Below are 20,582 nucleotides of genomic sequence, written 5' to 3'. Positions count from 1 at the left end.
GTTGAGGATGTTGAGGAGGAGGGCTTAAGTGTAGCAGGAGACAGTATAGGCTTCCTGGACAGAACAGACTAGACTGACTGTCCTTGGCTTTCATGCGAACAGAAAAGGTGGCTTTGGTTTGTGCTAGTGAGAAGAGTTTTAATTCAATTGGCAAGAATGTGTGACCCTTCATTCCCCCAAACCAGGCTTCCTCAACCTCGGCCCTCCAGATGTTTTGAGACAACAATTCCCACCATCCCTGACCACTGGTCCTGCTAGCTAGGGCTCATGGGAGTTGTAGGCCAAACACATCTGGAGGGCCGGGGTTGAGGAAGCCTGCCCCAAACCAAACTAAATTGCCCCCTGAGCTCTTGAGAGTCCTGAGCAGTACAATGTACAAATCAGGTTAGTGCTGGTGAACGGAACACCCTCTCATAGAACTCACTGAAAGTCTACAGCCCATTTTGGTGTTTGCCTTTGCAATTAGCTGCCTTGTGTTGGTTAAATGAAATGGGGTCGGAAGTAATGCCCTCACTTTTGGGGTATCCTCTGATTTCAGAGACTGGGGTTCTATATTTTTCACCAAAAAATATAGATGCTCTTTCCTAAGAAAGCCTTTTTTCTGACTACCCACTCTTACTTATTTATAAAAGCATTTTACATTGCTGCTTCATATTCCTACAAATGAACCAGAAGAATGGCAAATACATGCACCAAGAATAATCTACCCTAACAGCTAAGGTGTGCTTTATGAAGAATGGCATGGCGAGGGTCTTCTGAAGCTTCTGAAACTGACTTCTGTGGGTGCCTAGCTGAATCACTTTTCACTCTGAAAAGGCAGAATTCTTCCTGTTGCAGCTCCTTACATGTCATTTCCAGGAACACTGGATGACTTAAGAGTTGATATTCAAAGATAATGTTACTTAGAGGAAGAAAGCTATTTTGCATGCTCCTGTTGTGCATTCTGTGTTGCGCAAACCTGGCTTACAGTGTTAGTTTTCAAGTCATATAGATACACAATACTATGAACATGACATTGCTTAAATCATCCTTCTCTTTCCTGTTCAGTGCTCTGACCTTTTGTTGGGGGGCAGATGGGTGGGAAGCAGGCAGGCTATTTGCATCTATTAATTGCTTGCTGGCAAACTTGATATTTTAGGCAAATGCTCATCCTTAGTTGGTAGTCTCCGCAGAGAGGCAAAGGATTGAAGGGGCATTGAAACTGAACTATCCTCTAAAGTTTAGAGGTAACCATCTTAATGCACACTTAAAGCACATTGTCTGCCTGCTGAAGAATGGCACTGCTGCCGGCATGCTTTCTGTGCATGGCAAACATTTTTCAGTATTGTCAGGAACATTAAATGTTATCTAATTTTTAAAACCATAGGTATCTACAACGAACAGTAAAACACCCAACCTTGTTACAGGATCCTGATTTAAGGCAGTTCTTGGAAAGTTCTGAGGTATTTAAATCATCCTATTTTTCTTTCAACCTACAATGATGCTTTGCACAAAAGAAACATTCTCATCATATATGGAAATCTGGTCCTCCAGTTCATAAATTTCAAAACAGGAACTGAATGACTTCAAGCTACAAAAAAATTAAGTCACCAGACATTTGATCTAGTGCAAGGCAAGCGAGAGCATCAATTTGCTCTGGCTTATGAGATTTAACTTGATTGATCTCTCTGTAAAATAGGGGCATTATGTCAAAACTCACTAGTTTGGGACATGGAAGCTAAATAGACCTGATCCTTCTACCACAACCATATAAAAGTTTTGCGGTCTGCTATGTAGTAATTAGTTCATGGATAGAGGACTTCAGTCACCAGTGCTGTCAGTCTGGCACCTTTCATGTGCAAGTGGAAATCTCTCTTAAAATCCATCCAACTCTATGAGAATGTTATACTGTACCAGATACTTCAGTAACCTTTTTTTGCATACCAGTTTGTTTATATTGGTAAAAAAATAGAATTTTGCAAATACTTTTAAAAACTACAGTTTGAGCATATCCTGGGGGAGAAACCATGCATTAGGGCTTACAAGTTTAAATTTGACCTATTTAAAAAGCTGCAGCTTTCACTTCCTACAGGTAGGACCATGTTAATTCCTGCGTCCCTGGTGCATCAGTCACTTGTAGCTTTCCAAAACTTACCAACCGACCACCGCATCTGCAATAAACAGATAATTGGCAGAAGAGCATAGCTAAACCCTTAAATCTCAATATGTGGCAAAGGTTTTTGTAAGGTTGCCAGTAGTAGGCATAAGTCCTTTAATTGGTACTCACTCGATAAGGCAGCTATAGGCAAAGGATCTTTGTAGTCCTGTAGCGACCTTTGCGGGGTGGGATTTGAAAGTGCTTCGCCATACTTCTGGGCTACAACGGCTAGTGAAAAGAATGCTATGGCTAATATTTGTGTGTGTTTTCAGGAAAGTATAGATAGCACTTCGTTATCTTTGAGGAACTTTTATATTTGTATGGCAAGATAGACGCAGTGTTTTCTATGAAGCATTTTGACACAGATTGTTGCTGCACCTATAACTTGGAAACAGCAGCAGAGCAGCCTTAAAAGTCGCTGCTGCGGTTGGTATACAGGTGACCAGTTAAGGCACTTGGCGGCATTGTAACAACTTTTGACAAATGGTCTCTGTGTTCCATCTAAATGTAAAGGTGCAGGAGAAAAGCAAATTGAAAGTCTATTTTTTTAAGTTTTCCTCTGAGAATGTAAAAGTAGTAAATTTAAGAAATTAGGTTCCACTATATTGAAATGTACGAGGGGGAAGAAACACTACATCCTTTTCAGTCCCTTTGGTGCCCAGTTAAACCTCCAGCCTTTTAACCGGTTTGTTTGCCCTTATTTGTCATTCAATTCCAGCTGCCGAGAGCAGTTAACACTCAGGCTCTGAGTGGAGCAGGAATATTGAGGATGGTGAACAAGGCTGCCGACGCTGTCAACAAAATGACGATCAAGATGAATGAATCGGATGCAGTAAGAGCTGATTTTTCGACTTGAATAATGAGATGAATTAATGAGCCTCAACAGTTGCATTTTAAGACCATAGGAGTAGAAAATGGGATATTAATTTACTTATTGGCTTGGGTTCTCAACTGAATCAGTTGGCTACCATGTTTGGACCCAGTTAATTTGTTTCCTGCTGGGGGGGTGGGGTTGTGGTTTTTTTTTTGGGGGGGTGTATTTTGCAATAGTAACGTAATTTGTAATGGCTGAATTTCACTTCTTGCCAGTGGTTTGAAGAAAAACAGCAACAATTTGAAAATTTGGATCAGCAGCTCCGGAAACTTCACGGTAGCGTAGAAGCCTTGGTCTGTCATAGAAAAGGTAGCTGTTTTATTCAGGTTTTCACAAAGTGAGCCCTTGCTGAATCAGTTTCTTGTCAAACATTTCCTGATTAACAATAAATATTTTCAGCACCAGAAGCTAAATACAGAGAGACACAAAGTGTACAATACCTCTCATACAAAAGATAATAGGGTCTTTCAGCAATAATCCTAACAGCGCATATATATTTTTAAAACAGGAAGGAACTTAGCAGGTGCTTACACCCACAGCCAATGATTTAGGCAGAAAGATGTAAATTGGGGAGTGGACAACATGGCAATTGTAGCCTTTGCATCACATCAGATGTTCCAAGTTTTCTTACTTCAGACTAGAGAACTGTTTTGTATCTGCATGTACTGTAGTATGAATTCATTATAACACATACATTATTTTCTTCCTCCCCAGATATAGTAAATATCTTGTCCAACTCCTGAATGTTTTGCATAGTAACACAAGACTTTTCAGTGAAATTTGCTACCAGATTAGTATACCTAGATGCATAGTCAATGAGGCACACCTGCACAGTATCTGGTTACAGCTGATCTGCCTGCGATTTTAGGAACACCTAACCCTTCTTAGTGCACTTGAAGCAGGAACCTGTACAAAATACTTCTTTAAAATAATTCTCCATATTATTCAGACTGGTGTTTTAGTAGTACAGTTATCCAAGGTATTATTGTTATTATTATTTATTGAACTTATAGACCGCTCCATATACACGGAGGTCTCAGGGCAGTTCACAGAAGAAAATCAGAATATAAAACCACAAAATATATAATCAAAATAAAAACAACAACCCAATAACCTCCCCCACCTTGAAAAAAAACCCACATTTTAAAAGGGCATAGGATGTCCATCAAATCAACCGAAAGCCTGGTTAAAAAGGAGCGGTTTTTTCCTTTACTTGTGACTTATTTATCAGTTTATGCTGTACAATAAGCAAAGTATTTAGGTAATATACATAACACATTAATAAACCAGTACAAACATATAGTTCAACATATAGAATAACCAAAGGTTGAGCTGTTGGCCTCTGTAAACTGAAGAGTTTGAAGCAGGCATCTGGAACAAAACCCCAACGGTGCTTGCTTAATAGTTCCACAACCGAGGCGCAGACAGACGAAATGTGTTTAAAGTTTTAAAGTTCAGGACAGTATATATGAGGGAAGGCGGTTTCTCATGTAAGCTAGTCTCAAGCTGTTCCAGGGTTTATATACTAACCGTAGGACCATGAACTGGCACAATCTTTTCTAGTGTGCCGAAACTGAACTCTCTTGTAATGGTTGAAGCAGTAGATGGAGAAACAAGGCTATTAACTATATGAGGCTGATGTGATGTGGCAAGAGGGAACTGAATTATAGGGACGAGAGGGGAAGGGACAATTCTAAGCTAGTTACTGTAGGAAGTAATGGGTACTTCCTTCTGGATTCCTCTTATGCAAGTCTCCTTTTCCCGCTGCAGCCCACCCGTTTTCTTATCTGAAATAAATGATATAAAGGCCCAGTGCAAATATGTTTCCCAGTCTCATAAGCCCAACAGTGTTTTCTTTCAAAATAAAACACGTGGAACCATGCTCAGTTTACCTTTTAAAAAAAAAAAAGTCGCTCTAGAATTTAGGGAAGCTTACACACCATAATTTAGGGGATTTAAGGAAGCTTACACACGAGTCCATTTAACTAACAAAATAACTTATTTGTGTCGTCAATTTATGCTTTTTTCATTGCCTAATTCACATTTCCTGAACAATGCATGCTCATTTATGGGCGATACGTTAGTCACAATCAGAGTAGATGCATTGAATCAAAGTCCATACATTTCAGTGGCTCAAATCTGAGTTTAACTTGGTTGGATATAAACCCTATAGGTTTATAAAACACAAACATACCAGTTTGCAACTAAATAGATTTCTATCAGAGTTAAGCATTGTGCTAACTTAAAGTCAGTAGACTTAATTGCATAGCACAAGTTGCATTGTGTATAAATGTGCATGGTGTCTGGCAGGTGTAAGTTGTCTTTACATGCTGCAGTATAAATGACGCAATAGGTCACCTCTCAAGTGTTTGATTTCTAGCAAGATATCTCTCCCCACTTTCTTCTTGCAATGAGAAATAGGTTAACCTGTTTTTTTAAGGCAAAGTTTTAACTAAATTTTTGTATTAGATATCATTTTAAGCATGCTTATTCTTAAAGACTATGACATTTTACACAATGCCAATTATATGAGGTCACAGACTTGCAGAAAGAGGCAGGTTTTTTAAAAAATGGACTTCTTTAACAACTGTTGGCGACAGAAATCCTTTCTTTTGTCAAAACTATCTTCTAGTACACAGCAAAGTTTATGAATGTTAATTTCTATTAAGCTGAATTACTTTGAAGCAAGCTTTCTTTTTTGCTTTGTTGAGCTTCCGCCCTCAAGCCAATTGTTCTATCTCTGTACACCAAAATGCCATTGTATGCAAAGTAGCATTTAAAGGACTTGCATTTTGTGACTCACATTGTGACAGCTGACATCAACTCTAGACGGATTCTTGTTTCAGAACTTTCAGCCAACACAGCTGCCTTTGCTAAAAGTGCTGCCATGCTAGGGAACTCAGAAGACCACACTGCTTTATCAAGAGCTTTGTCTCAGCTTGCTGAAGTTGAAGAAAAAATTGATCAGCTGCATCAAGAACAAGCTTTTGCTGACTTCTATGTGTTCTCTGAGTTGCTCAGTGACTATGTTCGCCTTATTGGTGCAGTAAAAGTAAGCCCGGTTTAAAAACTACTTAATGACCTTGCAAGACAATATTTACATTGAAGGTTATAGTGTTTGCACAGTACAGTGGTGCCCCGCAAGACGAATGCCTCGCAAGACGAAAAACCCGCTAGACGAAAGGGTTTTCCGTTTTGGAGGCGCTTCGCAAGACGAATTTCCCTATGGGCTTGCTTCGCAAGACGAAAATGTCTTGCGAATTTTTCCGACTTCTCCCCCCCTTTTTCCCCCCCTTTTTCTAAGCCGCTAATAGCGCTAATCCGCTAATGGGCTTGCTTCGCAAGACGAAAAAACCGCTAGACGAAGAGACTCGCGGAACGGATTCTTTTCATCTTGCGAGGCACCACTGTGCAGTGGTACCTCGGGTAAAGTACTTAATTCGTTCCGGAGGTCCGTTTTTAACCTGAAGCACCACTTTAGCTAATGGGGCTTGCCGCTGCGCCGCTGCCATACAATTTCTGTTCTCATCCTGAAGCAAAGTTCTTAACCCGGGGTACTATTTCTGGGTTAGCGGAGTCTGTAACCTGAAGCATATGTAACCCGAGGTACCACTGTATAAACATGTGCAGGATGGCATGTTGTAACAGAAAGTAATGCCTGCAGCTGGAATGGGTAACCTGTGGCCCTCTAGATCAGGCTTCCTTAACTTCAGCCTTCCAGATGTTTTTGGCCTACAACTCCCATGATCCCTAGCTAGCAGGACCCAGTGGTCAGGGATGATGGGAATTCTAGTCTCTAAACACCTGGAGGGGACAAGGTTGAGGAAGCCTGCTCTAGATGATGCAGGACTGCAACTCTATCATCCCTTATCGTTGGGCACACTGGCTGAGATTGATGAGAACTATGGTTCAGCAACATCTGGAAGGTCAAAGGTTTCCCATCCGTAGTTAGAAATGTTCTGTGGATTTGACTAGGTTGTGCTCATTCTCAGCCAGTGTTTCCCAAACTTGGGTCTCCAGCTGTTTTTGGACTACAGTTCCAATCATTTCTGATCACTGGTCTTGCTAGCTTAGGGATGATGGGACCCAAGTTTGGGAAACAGTGTTCTAGGTTCTTCAGGGACAATTTCCCCTCAACATCCATCTTGTTATATTAATTGTAAAATACTTCCAAGTGCAATCCTATCAAGAAACTAGAGCAGCAGATCCTCTACTGCATCTGAAGCCCTGCCAGTTCCAGCAGCCAGACGAGAAGTTGGATTTCTCTTTTTTTTTTTTCCTTCTCAAGATGGATGTAGCTGAGGTTGCCCCCATGATTGGCTCCATGGGACTTGGGCTGCAGTGGATTTGAAGCCTCCAGCATCCTATCTCCACACTTCCTGTTTCAGGGCGTTTCATCATGGCTGTTTCTGGTAGAACCCTGCCAGTGGCACTCTGCTCTGCTGATAGAGAGAAGATACTACATGCCACACCACACCCAGCTGTTGACATAGGGGATTAATTCACATTTTCTGAGGCTATAATCCTAAAGCCCCTATTTGTCATTATATTGGAACAGCACCACAGCTTTTTACACAGTCCTTTGAATACAAGATGAACGAAATTTTAACATTTGTAGACATCAAAACAAATGGGTCAAAGTTCAAATTATAATAATAATAGGTAAAGGTAATAATAACTTTCTTGTTTGTACCCCACCCATATGACTGTGTTGCCCCAGCCACCCTGGGCAGCTTCCAACAAAATATAAAAGCAAAGTCAAACATCAAACATTCAAAACTTTCTTATACAGGGCTGTCATCAGATGTATTCTGACTGCCATATAGCTGTTTATCTCCTTGACATCTGTTGGGAGGGCATTCCATTGGGCAGGTGCCACTACCAAGAAGGGCCTCTGCCTGGTTTTTTAGACTGGATTTTTATCAAATGGTCTCATACTGTTTAAAAAACTAATGTGGCGTGTGGTCAGAATCAAACTTTTACCTGTTGAGATTCTTGAGATTTTTGCTATATTGATGGCTTTAATATGAGAGGTAGATGATGGCCAAAGCACAGTTTAATATTGACAGGATGTTTACCTGTTTAAGTCTAAGATTTTGTAAAGACTCACCACTTTTTAATTGTCAACACTATTGCTTACAGGGAGTGTTTGATCATCGAATGAAATGCTGGCAGAAATGGCAGGATGCTCAGGTCATGTTACAGAAAAAACGAGAGGCTGAAGCTAAACTTCAGCTCGCCAACAAGCCTGACAAGTTGCAGCAAGCGAAAGATGAAATCAAAGAGGTAAATTTTGGAATGCAGTTCTTTTCCCTATGTAAGGCTGCGGTTTTCCCCTCCATTCATTGGCTTTAAGTGCATTATTTTTTAATTAATTTTAATCATTGCTTGTGTGTTCCATTATCAGAGCAGCAAATGGTTCAATAGTTTCATGCTTAAGTTAGGCTTCTATGGATTCTGAAACATGCCTTCATTCTGATGTTTTACAAAGTGAGTGGGAGACTTCCATTTATTTGAAATAAATATATATATATTGAGACAAAGGTCAGTTGCTTCTCTGCTAATGCAGTCAAGTACGTACTTCCAAAACACATAATCCTGCAAAATCATGGTGAATAGTCAATGTTTTTACTTACTGATGGAACACTTCCTTCCATATATATATATACCTCTTATATATGTATGGTATAACTTCAGTAAAACTGTCAAAACATTTTGAAGTTATCATAATCTCTGCACTTTTTCTGTTATGCTTCACTAAGGAAATCGAAGAGGTAGGATAACTTATTTCCATGCTGCTTTTTCCTGTTCTGGCTGCTTCATAAGTTGCATAAGAAATGCAACTAATCACAGTATAAGAATATGCAAGTTTCCATTTATGAAACAGCAAAATAGTTCATTCTTTTCAGCTGAGAGTCCTGTGGGTCAGAATGGTAGCTTTTCCGACTATGCAGTAGTGCTGTATAGACAAGGACAGTTACAGCATTCCTGATTGTTTACCTATGGCTACATAATTGAGAATGGGCTCTTTGATCATGCCTGCTTTCTGCTATCTTAATTGCAACTAACGTTGATACAGAGTTTCACAGTTAACACTTGTCAGGTTTTCCCACTGAAGGGAGAGTTTGAAACAAGTTTGCAAATTATGGTTAATCAGGGGCAATGGTTTAACAGGGTTTGATGTTAATACTAATATATATTTTAAAGTATTTACATGTTTCTATAGTACCTTTCATTTGAAATAGCAAGGTGATAAACAATAAGGAAAATAAAAATAAATATAAAATTAAATTAAAATATGCAGTACAAGATAAAACAGCAGCTAGTAGATCAGAACACTCTTACAAGCAATGAAAACAACACACTGGTACTCTTGCCTTAGACCAGAAGGGAGGCATTTCCATAGAAAGGAGCCACAACTGAAAAGGTCCTTCCCTCATCGCCATGAGACAAATCTCTGCAGGTTGTGGCATTGCCAGGAGGGACTCATCAGACATTCCTACTTATTGGTCAGAGTAGTGTGGTTGGTGTTTCTGTGGGTAGCTGGGCTCAAGTTATTTAGGGCTTTCACTAAAACCTTAAACCTTGTCAGGTAACCAGGGCAGCTCTTTTTAAGAGTGGTGCATTGTTTGTGTAATAGTGTGCCCAAGTTAGCATCATAGCAGCTGATATATTCTGCACTATCTGCAGCTTTCTGGCCAGCCTTAAGGTCAGCCCCACATAAATAGCATTACAGCAGCCCATTCTTGAGGTTAGCAGTGCATAAGTTGCAGTGGCAAAGCTATCTAGGTCAAAGAATGGTTGTAGCTGACACATAAGCAGAAGCTGGCACAAAGCAGTCCAAGCCACTGGGGTTACTGGGGCCTCCAGTGACAAAGGGGAGTTAAAGACCATTTCTAGACTATGTCCTTGCGCCTTTCAGGATAGTGCAATTCAGTGTAGAACAGCCAAAGTTTCTGGTTCTAGGAAACACCCAAAGGACTTCTGCCTTACATGGATTCAAGCACGGCTTATTGGCCCCAGAGATGGTTTTATGGGAGTGTGACCGGTTCGGCTGCCCTGGGTGCTGTGCTGCAGGGGGTGCCATAAAAATGCTCTAGAATGCAGTGCAAGAGGTATTGGGGTGGGGGGACCACAAATTTTAGCATTGAACAGAGCACCACTGAAATTTGAGAGCCCAAAGTCTGCCACTTCCAGTAGCCCTATTTAAGCTAGGGATGAGGAAGGGAGCACAAACTCCTGATTGTTTAGTAGGGCGAATGCCCACAAAATCCCCTTACATAGATTTAGGCTCAGTTCCCATAAAAGGAGATTTGGTATATAAGCACCCTTTAGCCACATAGGGTGAAAATCAAATATGAGCATGGTGCAGCTTTGAACTCTTGTTAAGCACTCTTAGACTGGCTGCTGTTTGCACTAGCAGTTTGCTGCATGCCTTTGCAATCCTACATAACATATTCTGTACATGACTGCTGCTTGGAGCACTAGGAGCTTAAACCTGAAGTGAACTTGACGTGCTAATGACTTGTGAATTGGTGCCTAATCCCCTTTTTAATGCTATAGATTATTTCTAAGTGTGCAGAATCAGAATGCTAAGTCTAATCGCAGTTAAGTTCTCTTCTAAAGGTCTTGGTGGTAAAAGTTGCATTCATGTTGTGAGTTCCTTGTACAAAGTTGCTATCACACTGCTGTTGCCTGCATGTGTTTGGAAAGCCTTCCATTGTGGCTTTTGTGATGGAAGCTTTCTATGGCCAGTTTGACATACTCATTGCAATATCCATATAGCTCAGTCCATCTTTATTCTTCTGGTGGAATTCTCTCTGTTGGAAATGACTCTTTGTAGGTGGACGATGACCTCTCCTGCATGTGACACTAAACAATGCCATGTCTTAATGCACATGAACTAAGAATCATGGCTTAGTGGGAACGCGTGGGCTCCCAGAGAGGAATTCATGGCTGCTTTGCTCCTCAAGTTGTTCTGCTTTGCTTAGCCATGGTTTGGCTTAGTGTGCCATCTGAACCAAGGCTTATGGTTTAGCTCTGAAAACCATGGTTACAGCTTTAAGTTTGCTTCTGTCTAGAGAACTAAACCATGAACCCAAGTTTGGACAGCATGCAAGTAGAACCATGGGTTAGTGCAGTGCAGTGCAGCAGCCAGTGTTAGAAACTGAGATATGAAAGCTAGGAGCTAAATGGCACCTTAAACCTAGGTTATGGGTGCAACAGCAGAATGTCTAGGCATGCTTTTTTGTAACAAGAATACAGAGCTGAAAATGAATGAACTGCAGCTAAAATATTATGTTCACTTTTCACATGGTCTAGTAGTCCTTCCCCTGCCCAACCCCCCTAATATTATTAAGAAGGTCTCTTCTGCAGTCTTCAGAGAGGAGCTGGAAGTGGGGAGGCAGGAAAAGGTCCTCCTTTCCTTCTATTCTGCAGTTGTAACCAGAAATCTTAGGCGCAGTACTGCACCCAGAGCTCAGAAACTGCTCATGCTAATGAAATTTCCTGTCGCAAAATACGCCTAGAACAATGGAAGTTTTGAAGACTGGCAGCAGCAAAATGTCAGGAGGAGAAGCAAAGCAGCCACAGTCTTTTCTCCAGTAGCCCACACGCTTGCTGGTGTGCACTAAACCATAGTTTGCCTTACCGTTACATGCAAAGTGGCCCACTGCCAAATATATTTGTGTGTAAACTGAAAAATGAAGTATTTAATATGGATGTTTAATATTAAAAGGCAGCTTCACGGAACCACTAATACATCATAAACCTTAAGTTAGCTGTGTGCGGTCTGAGCTGCAATTCAAAAAATCTGAAGGGCACCAGGTTGTAGGAGACCTATGTCTTAGGACAGCGCCCCTATCCTGGTGCCTTTTCGCAGTTCTGAATGGCAATTCACATCAGACTCAGCCAGTATGGCCAATGCTCAGAGTATACGAGCTGTAGGCTCCAGGTTGAGGATTGCAGGTTCCAGGGCAGGGTTTTCCAAACTTGGGTCTTTTGGACTACAACTCCCATCACCCCTAGCTAGGAGGACCCAGTGGTCAGGGATGTAGTCCAGAAGCAACTGGAGACAGGGGTGCCAACTTGAATAAAATATTGCAGGGGGGGGGGCAGGTAAGCCCTGTGTCACATAATTGATCACATGGAGCGGTGCATGAACATCATTTGAATGGCCATGCTCATCAACTTTGGGGGGGGCAACTTATTGTGGGGGAGATCTCTTGGCCCGCAGGAGCTGGTTTCTAAGGCTGGAGACCCAAGTTTGGGAAACCCTGGCCTAGGGTGTCTGCCACCAGATTAATTCTATTTCTGTGACTCTACACATTTGTTCTTGGTGTAACTTTGATCTGACAGGGGTAAAGAGTTTTGAAAGTTAAATCTTCTTACATTTTGATGTTAACTATATATGCCCAAGTTACTATTGGCTGCTTCACAATTAAACCCTTTTAATTTCCGTTAGTAATTTACTGCTCAGCATATTTTGTGCTGTAACCTTATTTCTGCTCATTGGTGCCTTTTCTAGGGACCTTTGAAGAAAGGCAGAGTTTTCCTTTGTTCCTCACACCGTAATAGATATTTCTGAACTTCTGCTGTGTACTCTTGGCTTGTTTTCATAGGGAAGCAATTGGATCTGACAGCTGATTCCTGGGCTTCAGTTAGTGTCTTAAAATAAAACCTGTTACAGTTCAATTTTAAGTGTTCTTAAAACCCAAAGCTTCTAACAATAGCCAAGAGCATTATGAGAGGAGCATTATAAAGGCGGCCAACTTTCTCCAGCCTATAGACACTACAGTTCAGTACATACACATGTCTCCTTCAATTAGTATTGTCATTTTTACAGCTTATCCTGAACTTCAAGCATTGGGACCAAATGGTACTATTAGTCTTGAGCTAGAATACCATATTTTTTCGCCCTATAGGACGCACCGGCCCATAGGACGCACCTAGATTTTTTTTGGGGGGGGGATAAAGGGGGGGAAATTATTTTTTCCCCCAGGCGCGGGGCTGGGGCGGGGGAAGCCCAAGCTTCCCCCTCCCCCAGCCCCCAGAACGGGACCCAGAGCGATGCCGAAGCTGCGTGCAGCTTTGGCATCGCTCTGGGAGCTTGCGGGGCTGGAGGAGGGAGAAGCCCTCCGCCAGCCTTCTAACCAAGTCAGGGGACAGCGGGAAAGGCGCGCTGCGCCTCCCACTGTCCCCCGAGTTTGTGGGGCTGCTGGTGGGGCTCTCCTGAAGCCTGGAGAGTGAGAGGGATCGGTGCGCACCGACACCTCTCACTCTCCAGGCTTCAGCGAAAGCCTGCATTCGCCCCATAGGACACTCACACATTTCCCCTTCATTTTTGGAGGGGAAAAAGTGCGTCCTATAGGGCGAAAAATACGGTGCATGGTGAATAAGCAGTAGCAATGCATTGCCTGTTATAGTCTACAGACTCTACTGAACTGTAGTGGATTTATCATTAGAGGGCATATCTGTTGGCAATTCTCACAGTAGACTCTTGTGGCATTTATTAAATGTTTAATGGTAAACAAAAGAGCTTCATGTGTAATTATCAGTAATCCTTAAAAAACCCTATAAAGCAGCCTTTCTCAACCTGTGGGTCCCCAGATGTTGTTGGACTACAACTCCCATCACCCCTAGCTAGCAAGGCCAAAGCTCAGGGATGATGGGAGTTGTAGTCCAACAACATCTAGGGAACCACTGAAAGCATGGGTAGGCAAACTAAGGCCCGGGGGCCAGATCCGGCCCAATCGCCTTCTAAATCCAGCCTGTGGACGGTCTGGGAATCAGCATGTTTTTACATGAGTAGAAAGTGTGCTTTTATTTAAAATGCATCTTTGGGTTGTTTGTGGGGCATAGGAATTCGTTCTCCCCCCCCCCCAAGATAGATAGATAGATAGATAGATAGATAGATAGATAGATAGATAGATAGATAGATAGTCCGGTCCCCCACAAGGTTTGAGGGACAGTGGACCGGCCCCCTGCTGAAAAAGTTTGCTGACCCCTACAAAGGATGTGTGGCTATCACACAGCCTGCATCTGACCTGCCCAAAGCACAAGAAGTGGCCTGCCAGTCCTTAAGAGATTTTGTTGTTGTTGTTGTTGTTGTTAATCTCCTGCTCCTTAGAGAGCCTCTGATCCTTTATCCTGATCTTAGTGCTAAGAACCACAGGGCCATAATAAAGCCCCTCTGCCTGCTTTTCAGAGTAAAAGGCTGCATTTTCGCCCAGCCCACCCCAACATTGGAGTGGTGGTGGGGAGAAATGCTACCTTTTGCTTTGCACAGAACGCAGTGGATCTTGAGCACAAAGGAAAATGCAGCATTTCCGAATGCATCCAGGAGAGGTGGAAATATTGTGAGTGTGAGAGAGAGAGAGACTGCTGTGTGCCTGCATGTCTGCTGTGTGTGTATAATGCATATATTAGCCACACCCATTGATGGCATTTGACCCTTGGGCAAAAGAAAGTTAGCCACCCCTGCTGTAAAAGGCTGGGCCAATGTTATCAAGCAGGGAGCTTTTGAATGCTTCGTATTTAAGCTTTGTTTGTGCCTGTTCTCTTTCAGTGGGAAACAAAAGTTCTACAAGGAGAAAGGGATTTTGAACAAATCTCCAAGACAATACGCAAAGAAGTAGGAAGATTTGAGGCACGTATACATTATCAATAAACAATCTAAAAGTTCAGAAAATCACGACGGAGCAAAAATGTTGGCTAACTTGTTCTATATGTAATTATGTTTGTGTGCTAACAGAAAGAACGCGTGAGAGACTTCAAAACTGTTATAATCAAGTATTTGGAATCATTAGTGCAAACACAACAACAGGTAAACTTGATATCAGTGTTTGTAATTCATTTGGTGGGGTTTTCATTCCTAACTCTGGATGAATAAATTAAAAGAACTTCACACACACACACACACACACACACACACTGCTGCTCAGGAGCTTCTCTTTAAGTCTGTCTCTTCTAGTCTTTCTTACTTGGTTGATTAAACATTACTAATTCAGCAGGGAGCTGGCAGAGAAATTCAGTGTGTTCTGTGTAACTTATTTGTAGAGGCAAATATCACATTGCGCTTTTGTTTCTTTAATAAGTTTACATAATGCAAATATTCTGCAACTATGAACAATAAAGCTGGTCATAGCATTTCTATTTTAGAGAGAAAGACATCTTTCCTAATGTCAGTGGAGCACAGCACAGTTGGATTAAAAAGTTGGCTTGGGTCATATGAGTAATGCATAAATTGGGTATCTCTTAAAATGAAAGCTGGTGTGTACATTTTACAAGCAAACTTGGTTTCAGATTTGTTTGTACCCTTAAGAACTCATTTTTATTTAGGGGAAGAAGGGAGCAGCCTAGTTCAGACTTTCATTTACATAATAGTTGCATGAAAATAAAAGAGTCTAAGCTTCCGAAAGTGATACTATAGTATTGAAGGACTTTCTTGCCATTTGAGATACAGAAAAGCAACTGGTGGTGATTTTGTAAGTAATTGAAATGTTTACTCCTTTCTCCTCTTTTCCCAAGCTGATAAAATACTGGGAGGCATTCCTACCTGAAGCCAAAGCCATTGCCTAAGAAGAAGAAGACTCTTTCAAAATATGAAGACTCTTTGGATGTTTGTCCCAACTGAGCTAAATTCCATAGTGAAAATCACTTTAAAATTATCCAAATAAACCACTATATATTTTGAATTTAACATGTGGCTTTTTATATACTACAGCATTTTATTAACAGCAGCATGTCCTGACCCTCTTTGAAGTGGACTGTGGCATGACATTCTGCAATACTTGCTGAATTGAACACTATTGTGTCTTAATACTTGCACTAAAATGTGCGATGCAAGGCCAGAAAGTTATTTTTGTTCTTTACTCTATGTTCTGTCTACCTGATCTTTATGAAACAAATTGCATTTATTAATGTTCACATAACACATTCCTGTACATAATCAAGATTTTGTGATTTCAGTAATAAAAGGGATGTACCTTGTGAAACATTAATCCTTAACTTTGTTCTTCATTTCCTAGCTCGTTTAAGTGTGTTTGGCACTCAGTAATTGTAGCAGCTATGCAGATTTAGGCTGAGAAGAATTTGGGTTAGTTTTCCTAACAAGGAACACTTTTTTACATGGTCTAGCTTCTTTAAAAAATGGATTTCTTAAACAACTACACTTGAGTAGAAGCTTTTTTTCCCCGCCACTTCCACACATGCGCGTAACGTCATTTTGACCGTCTGCACATGCGCGAGCGGCGAAACCCAGAAGTAACACGTTCTGTTACTTCTGGGTCGCCGCGGAGCACAACCCGAAAATACTTATCCTGAAGCATATTTATCCCGAGGTATGACAGTACTAAATCTACAGACTTTGACTTAAATGTAACAAATGTTTCACTCTAAAATAGAACCTGCAAACCAACATTTAGTAACAGAGTTTCAGTTCTGGAGGAATTGTGGGCTTGCAAAAGAACCTAAGAGCATAGTTACACTAACAAATTGCTGATAAAGTAACATTTGAGGATGTTAAGGTTTCTCAGCAGGAAATGTTGTTTCCTGTTTTGGAAAAAAAATGCTGGGTTTTATCCAACTGAGTTCTTGTTGGAGAAGATCCACTGGAATCCATGCACCTAACTTTAAGTAATGCCCATTAATTTAATTGTATGGTCAGCTTTGCATACAACCCCTTGTATGTTCTTTCCAGTCTGCAGAGATCATAATTGTCTATATCCTAACAACACCAGGGGAAAAAATACATACAATTGGGCTTAGTTTATTAACAAAACCAGGAACTGAAATTATAACAATCCTATTTACATTTATTTTATTAAAATACCAAAAGTATTCATAGCATTATATCGGGGGGGGGGGGTAATGCTAAATTTCTGCAGCTCTTTTAAACTGCTTGTTTAAAAATGGGATAATTTTAAATCTTCCCCACCCTACCCTGCACACCTCCCTCATGAAGGTATGTCTATAATATGCATATATGTATTTGATACCCATCTACTTGATTTTGGACACTGAATGTGCGTTACAACATCTGAAACAGATTCCTGAACTAATTTAGTTTTGAGCTGAACCTTTTTGAAGAGCAGCAACTTCCAAACCTCCACCCACCCAGTACTGCTCAGTACTTACTACTATAATTTCCCCTGTGATTTTGCCCTCCACTTATGATTTTCCACTGTACTGTAAATGTTTGCTTTCTGGAAGGCCTTTGTGGGGTTTTTATGGCTTTCTTTTGCTACTGCAGGATACAAAATAGTAAGCTCTGTTCATTCCTGTCCATACTGAGGGCATATAACAAGACGTGCATCTGGTTTCCAAGAACAAAGCACTGTCTACTATGGTTCCTTGGAGTCCAAGCTGGGAAAAAGTAACAGGAACACACGCACACCTTTTTAACAGCATCACGGTTATATGATTATGAACAAGAGCAACTTGTACTATCAGGTGGTAGTCAATTTCAGCACCTCTGTCTGTCCATTAATGAAACTTTCCCCATACAAATCCAAGTACAGTAGAATGAGGCAGATGAATGGTGGAGAAATTAATACACAAGTTGTGAGTGCAGACATCATAGCTATAGGTGGAAATGTTGACTATGGGGGGGGTGGAAATCCACAGTAAGGCAATTATTTTTAGTTTGCAGTTTAAAAGGTATGTTACCTAGAGTTGCCCTTCAAGGTGGATGTTAACCCAAGTGGAGAGGGGAAAGAGAGAAAAGCAGGACACATTGCAAAAAGCCAAGCAGTTTGAAAATCTTGAGGAGTGCAAATTAAAACGTGTTTACATCTAGCATTCCACTTGGCATGCTGCTGCCACCACCTACCTTGTATCTTATCTGCAAACTGCTCGGCTTTACTATCTTCCCAGCTTCCCCTGACTCCCCGCTTCTCTCCTTTAGCTGCCCCCTTTTTCATTTTGCTTAAAATTCACCCTGAAGAAGAGTTGAGGACAATTCAAAACCACTACTTGTGGGACATCTATAGGCGACACGAATAAAGAAGGCTCGTTCCACTTGTAACTTCAGGCTTATACAAGAATGAACCCTAGCCACTAAATGCCACTAGCACAGTACTCCTTATTGGTAAGGTCACTAAAATTACTAAAAGTGCTTTCTGGTTGGTCTGAAGACAGGCTTCATAGAATTGCAAGGGTTCGAAGGGACCACAAAGGTCATCTCATCCAGAACCCTGCAGTAAAGCAATCTTTTCCCCAACGTGGGGCTTGAACCCAGGGTTGCTATGAGTCTGCCTCTTAACCCAAAGCCCTTCTTAAATGGGATGACTGGGAAGCCAGTGATGGTGAAGCTGAAATGGAGAATGGAATACAAAGGCTACCTCGTCTCTGTCAATGGCTACATGAATATGCAGCTTGCAAATACATAATATATTGATGGACACCTGGGTGTTCTGACAAGGTGCAATAATGTCCTTTATATAAGTGGCATAGAAGAAGATGGAGAAATGAGAGGATAACTTTTAAAAAGATTTTTTTAAAAAAACAAACCTTAAATTTAGTTGTCAGGTTTTGTTCGGTTTTTTTGGTCAAGTACAGCCCCTCCAAGTGTCCCTGTTTTCCAGGGGCAGTCCTGGATTTACAGAAACTATCCCGGTTTCTGATTTGATCCCATAATATCCTGTTTTTCCTTAGGGTGTCCCTATTTTCATCAGAGAAACATTGGAGGGTATGGTAGGGCATCCCTCTTCTCATTGTAGGGTATGGAATCACGAGACCCTTGAGCCAAGGAGATAAGTAACCAACCTTTAAGGCAGCCAAGTCTAGGGAAGTTTTTTAATGTTTAACTAAGAGAGAGAGAGAGAGAGAGAGTTGAAAGCCGCCCAGAGTGGCTGAGGCAACCCAATCAGATGGATGGGGAATAATAATAATAATAATAATAGAATAGGACCTTCCTATTTTCATTGGAGAAATGTTGGAGGGTATGCAGGTAACCATTCTTATGGCCACAAGTAAATACTGTCATTGAAGAAAGCTTACCACTGTGGAAGAAAAATAAAGGTACCATTTCTGACAGAGTCTCGTGCTCTGCTGACTGAGCTATCCCAGATCTTTGTGCATCTCCCCCTTTTCTTAGGTTTGCCTTGTGGGCTAAGTGCTTTTGAGCTCTGAGGTGGCACTAACTGCAATCCTGCTAATTTACCATTTTCCCTCAAGGTGTTCTCCCTGGCCACCACCAGTGCCAGAACACTAGAGGGGAGGACATCCTCCTTTTAAAAAAACAATAATTAAATTTACAAACATTCATCAAGCAAACAAACATCAGTTTGTTTTGCCATCTCTGCATAGTCCATCAGTTTAATCTGCTGTTCTTCTCTGGTAGGGAATGTGCCTTTTTTCCATATCTGGGCTACAATAGCATCCGCGTAGCAGTGGTTGCATACACTTGGACTTTGGGCACCTACAATTCCTAAAAGAAAAGCTTCTGGTTTCTTACCATTTTCAGTTTTATACATTTCAATAATTTTACAATTATTTTAACATTTCAAAATTTGGCATCCTTCCCCCTCATTATGCGGTTCCTTAGATTTATTTTTTATATTTCCTGCATATTCCAAATTAACTTAATCTACTCATTTATTCATCTACTTTAAATATATACTCTTATCAAACTGCAGGTTATTACAATAATCCTGCCAATCTGTTTACAGTTTACTTGTAAATATTCAATAAACCATTTCCATTCTTTTAAAAAAAGTTTATTTTGATTTCTTATTTTTCTGCTAAGTTTTGCCATTTCTGCATAGTCCATAAGTTTTTGTATCCATTCTTCTTTTGCTGGGACGACTTCTTTCCATTTTTGGACAAGTAACCTTCTTGCTGCTGTAGTTGCATACATGAATAAATTTCTATGCAGTTTGGATAGCTTTGTCCCTATAATTCCCAAAAGGAAAGCTTCTGGGTTTGTTTGTTTTAGAAAAGGTTATTTTAAACATTTTTTTGCAACTCATTGTATATCATTGTATCTTCTTTGGTGATCACTCGTAGCCAAGTAAAATTGTCTTCCATAAACACGGTCTTAACAGTGAGTCCGTGACTGTGGAGGCCAGTTCTGGATCCACACATCCTTCCACAGTGGGGACATTGGTTTCCAGCTGGGAGTTGATCATGGTGAGGGTTTGCCAAGCGTGCCTTCCTCTTAGCACGTTTCTCCCTTTCGTCCTGAGTTTGAGCGTCTTCAAAGCCCATGACACCTTTGGTAAAGGCTGTTCTCCAACTGGTGCACTCGCAGGACAGTGTTTCCCAGTTGTCTGTGTTAATACTACATTTTTTTAGGTTTGCCTTGAGAGTCTTTAAACCTCTTGTTGACCACCAGCATTACGCTTTCCATTTTTAAGTTTGGAATAGAGTACAGTCATACCTCGGGTTGAATGCGCTTCGGGTTGAGCGCGTTCAAGTTGCACTCCACAGCAACCCGGAAGTAATGGAGCGCATTACTTGCGGGTTTCGCTACTTGCGGATGCGCAGACGCTCAAAATGACATCGTGCGCATGCGCAGAAGCGGCGAAAAGCGACACACGCAGACGTGCCGTCGCTAGTTACATTTGCTTC

At 41.2% G+C, this 20,582-nt stretch overlaps 1 protein-coding gene and 1 pseudogene across 3 annotated transcripts in view; both read left to right on the top strand.

Moving 5' to 3' along the window:
* SNX2 (sorting nexin 2) overlaps positions 1-15,711 on the top strand; it is a 29,569-nt gene extending 13,858 nt beyond the window's left edge. Inside the window, exons 8-15 of one of the 2 annotated variants that reach the window (XM_079995622.1) lie at positions 1,367-1,442; positions 2,856-2,969; positions 3,227-3,320; positions 5,858-6,063; positions 8,154-8,297; positions 14,578-14,658; positions 14,764-14,835; positions 15,540-15,711. In XM_079995622.1, coding sequence (XP_079851748.1) covers positions 1,367-1,442; positions 2,856-2,969; positions 3,227-3,320; positions 5,858-6,063; positions 8,154-8,297; positions 14,578-14,658; positions 14,764-14,835; positions 15,540-15,590 — 838 coding nt within the window. In that variant the 3' untranslated portion in view covers positions 15,591-15,711. Of the gene's footprint in view, positions 1-1,366; positions 1,443-2,855; positions 2,970-3,226; positions 3,321-5,857; positions 6,064-8,153; positions 8,298-14,577; positions 14,659-14,763; positions 15,187-15,539 lie in introns of those variants that run through there. The other variant, XM_079995623.1, reaches the window with a different exon arrangement.
* Positions 15,712-15,855: 144 nt separating this feature from the next.
* Positions 15,856-18,803, top strand: LOC307226840 (small nuclear ribonucleoprotein F pseudogene; annotated as a pseudogene). The gene has a single exon. The product of its transcript is annotated as a small nuclear ribonucleoprotein F pseudogene (transcript).
* The last annotated feature ends 1,779 nt before the right edge of the window (positions 18,804-20,582 follow it).

Source organism: Podarcis cretensis (genome assembly GCF_951804945.1).
Source record: "Podarcis cretensis genome assembly, chromosome: 11".
Taxonomy (NCBI): domain Eukaryota; kingdom Metazoa; phylum Chordata; class Lepidosauria; order Squamata; family Lacertidae; genus Podarcis; species Podarcis cretensis.
The sequence above is the reverse complement of the archived record's forward strand: the minus strand, read 5'-3'. Positions and strand labels throughout refer to the sequence as shown.